Below are 3,898 nucleotides of genomic sequence, written 5' to 3'. Positions count from 1 at the left end.
AAATAAAAATAAAAATAAAAATAAAAATAAAAATAAAAATAAAAATATAAATATAAATATAAAAAAAAAGGGGAAAAAAGGGGAAAAAAAGGTTTTATCTAGCTATTGGTAGCCTTTTCTTACAAAAGAACACATAATTTATTCTGATTTTGAGGCAATTTGGTACTGCAAAGATCTTTGCCAGAGCTACTTTTTGGAGACATCTGCAAAAAAGCATGCACATTAAATTTCAATCTTCACTAAATGCACTCTCCATGCACTTGCACAATAGGAAGGCTGTGTTATTCCTGTTGGCATTCATCAGGGAACAGGCTGAGGAGACAGGTGGGCCCCTACACCATCTTTTACATGTTTACACTTATATTTATGTCCTCCCCTTTACAAACAAAAAGGGAAAAAGTTTCGATTTCTCGCTGCTTCCTTGCACAGGATTTTGGTGTCTTCACAACCTTTCTCCCAGGTGAGAGCAGCAAGGAACCAAATGTGCCTGGAAATACCTACGGGCATGGCGTTGTTGAGGGTGTTGTTGTAGACACAGGCTCGCAGGGAGTAATCCAGCACACAGCCCTCAAACAGCTGCAGCGACTCGGCCACTTTTTCATGGAAATCCTCCGCGGATTTGTTGGCGCTGGCGAAGTACAGATAATCAGAGTACAACCTGCGGGGGAAAACGTGGCAGTGAGGGGCTGAGGGGGTGGAAGAGTGTGGATACAAAAATGCTGCTAGCGAGGATTTTCTTGTTATTTTTCTAAGCCCGTGAGAGACTTTTCTCTCTCACAGAAGAGGTAGCAGAGTGATGTAAACAACCAAACACCTGCAGCCTTGAAAAGTCTTGTTTATAGCACAGTAGAAAAATATTTTGACAGTGGATGTTTTAGGATTTTAGCCAATCACCCCAAGGGGAGGCTGATCCTTTGTCCAATTAGACTATGAAGGAAAAAGTCCATAAGAGAGTTTGTAAAATAATTAAATAGATCAATCTTGCTGCACAATTCCTGCTTGCTGGATCTTCTCCTCCTCCCTACAGCTGAGGGGCATGGTGATATACCCTAGGGCATTTTAATAGAAGAGCATTTATTTACCTGGCAATTCCAATCTGGAATTCCATACTGGACTCCAGGGAAAGGGGATGTGTGTGTAACACCGTCCCACCCACAGCCTGCCGCCCAGAGACACTTTTTCCATTCATTTTAATGAGTTTTAGCTCCCAGCAAAACCCTCTCCAGGGAATTTTGAACAGCATTCCCACTTTCAAGGTCAGCATCCCTGGAGACCTGACCCTAGAAATTGTGGGTGCCAATGTTTTCTCCTGAAGGCAAATTTTTAGGCTTTAAATTCATGTTCTCTGTGAGCAACAGAACCGGTCTCAGGTGATGTTGGCGCCCCTCTGCACTTGTTGCTCCATGGACAGGAACAGTCCTTGCCTCTAAAGCTTAAAGCTGATTGTAGAAACTGTAACTTTAGGTGGGGTAGAAAGTGTAATTTTTATATGATTACCAAGCTGGCTACCATCATGAGTAAGAAAGAGTCTGGATTTCACACTCCTTTTACAGGAAGCTTCACCTCCAATCTTACATTGATTTTCCATCAGAAACTTCCCATTTACAACATTCCACCTGTTGATTTTCTATTTTTTTTTTTCAAGATGAAGGAGGAGTTTCTCTAAGTTACAGAGGAGTATCCTCTCATTGCACACTTTTAGCACAAGTTTTTCAATTGCTTAAAATTACTTTTAAAATTTTATGTAAATTCAAATCTCTTTGGGGGTGATGTGGTGAAAAAACCCAAAACCTACAGTCAAGGAAAATATGAATTTTAGCATTAACCCCTGAAACCTTGACTGGGCTTTTGCAAGATGAACATGTTTTAAAGAGACAAAGGAAATACTCTGACATGGAATAAATATTGGATCTGCTGAACATGATATTTTAACTTCCATTTGTAATTAGGCTTAGAATGACCAGAATCACAACAATACCACAGGATTTTGTATCACTTGAGGAGTCACTTCCCCAAGTGTGTTTGCAGCACAGATTTGATGCCTCCACAGTACCCATCTCTTGACAAAATTCCAGAAATCCTACATATTTTTCAGCCTCTTCCAAAAACCCACAGGTGTCTAAGAAATGACCTAAAAACACCAATCTATTTAGGTCTCGCTTATTACTCTGTACTTTTGTATTGCACTTACTTTATTTATCCTTTAACTTCCCTAGATTTCTGTGGGTACTTAAAAATACCTCATTTGGAAAGTTTAGGCCTTAATCCAGCAAAGCACTTAAGCACAGGAATAGCCCCTCTGCACTCATTATTTATGTCAGTATTTTGCAAGAACCGGATTTTAATTCCCATGTGAAACAAATGAAGACTCCAGTCATTTAATAAAAAAGAAGAAAGGGAACAGCTGAAGGACCAAGCCTGCTGAGTTCACCTAAATTAGACACACAATAGCATCTCCTGCTTGCAGGAAATGTGGATATCGGCACTCAGCTTGTCCCAGGGATGGTGGGACTGACTGGTGAAAGGTTTCTTCCTGGGGAAAATCAGCCAGCAGGCATCAGGTACAGCATGGGCCAGGTTGAAGTGTCATTAAAAAGGTTTAATATGACTGCTTAGTGTTTCTAACCATCCATCAAAAGAAATGCATCATTTTTAAGGCTTGTTGGCATCTTATGAAAAACGACATTCTTGAAGACAAGTTCTCCCTCTGCAGGGCAGTTGAGATTTTTCTTTCCATTTTTCTTTCTTTTTTTTTTTTCCCCCCTTGTGTTTTTAATTCTGGGGACATCTGCCTTTGCTGATTAGGATTTCAGCTGTTCTGGCTGCTTGAAGTCCTTCCCTTCAACCTCTGTCCATTCTGATGAACTAATGGCACCGGTTGACAGCCATCACAAAAATTATGTCATTCAAATATTCCCTGCTGGGGATAGCCCAGACCCTGTGCAGGTTAGATCAGAGCCTGTCCCAGCTCCATGCCCTCCTGGCTACTCCAAGGAACCTGTCCCACTGCCTGGCATCACCAGTGGATGCCTGACCTGTCCCTTCTGCTTTTGGTCCTGCAGCTCAGATGAGCCATCAGGAATGTAAGGAACTGTAAACAAAAAGGAACCAATTTGTCACAAACACAGTAAGGGAGATGAAGCTGACTTTTTCTGTCACCCCTGATAAGGCTGGCAGAGAGTACATCCCCATTACAGAGGGTGGTTAAGGCAATCAGGGAGTTTGTCACTAATTTACATGAGGAAGCCACTTCAGGCGCTCTCTCACATAAAATTACCATCTGTTAACTCCTGGGGTCAGGAGATGCCACTGAAGTTGAGAGCTGCATTTCCTGACACAGGAGCTGGGAAGCATCTCCCAGCCCTGCTCACACCACAGCCATGTCCTGCTAGCAGGGGAGCTCCTAGGGGTGCACCATCCCAGCTCTGGAAGCTGCTGGGCAGTGGGTACAGGCTGCCTGCACAAGCACCACAGGTCTGCTCTTCTCCCAGAGCCACCAGAGCCTGGTGCCCACCATCATCTGCACCCCCACCATCATCTGCAATCCCAGCATCGTCTGCACCCCCACCATCATCTGCATCCCCTTCCTTCCCTGAGTTTTTCTGGGGCTCTGCCCTTGGGCACTGACCTTGCCAGAGGTATCCTGAATATCCCTATGGAGCTACAGTGAGAAGGAATTCACATCCCCTCAGTCTGATCCTTGTGGACTCTACCTCCACCCCGTCCACCCTCCCCATTACCCTCATCATTTTTATCCTTCCTCAGAGGACATAGTGGAAAGAAATGTCCCAGAAATCTGGAGGAAGACTGGAGAGAAGTGAAATGCAAGTGGAAAGCTGCACATTCCTGTCTCTCCACAGCCATTCAAAACAGCCCATACCTTGGCAAAAGCCAAGCA

General features: G+C 43.5%; 1 protein-coding gene across 3 annotated transcripts in view; it reads right to left on the bottom strand.

The window, feature by feature from the left end:
• The window catches only part of CHST15 (carbohydrate (N-acetylgalactosamine 4-sulfate 6-O) sulfotransferase 15), a 33,493-nt gene that overhangs the window by 4,481 nt on the left and 25,114 nt on the right, over positions 1-3,898 (bottom strand). For all 3 annotated transcript variants that reach the window (XM_008640302.2, XM_017742922.1, XM_017742921.1), the window contains one exon: positions 502-658. In XM_008640302.2, the coding sequence (XP_008638524.1) occupies positions 502-658 (157 nt within the window). The remainder of the gene's footprint in view (positions 1-501; positions 659-3,898) is intronic.

This window comes from Corvus brachyrhynchos, unplaced genomic scaffold, assembly GCF_000691975.1.
Source record: "Corvus brachyrhynchos isolate BGI_N302 unplaced genomic scaffold, ASM69197v1 scaffold499, whole genome shotgun sequence".
Lineage (NCBI taxonomy): Eukaryota > Metazoa > Chordata > Aves > Passeriformes > Corvidae > Corvus > Corvus brachyrhynchos.
The sequence above is the reverse complement of the archived record's forward strand: the minus strand, read 5'-3'. Positions and strand labels throughout refer to the sequence as shown.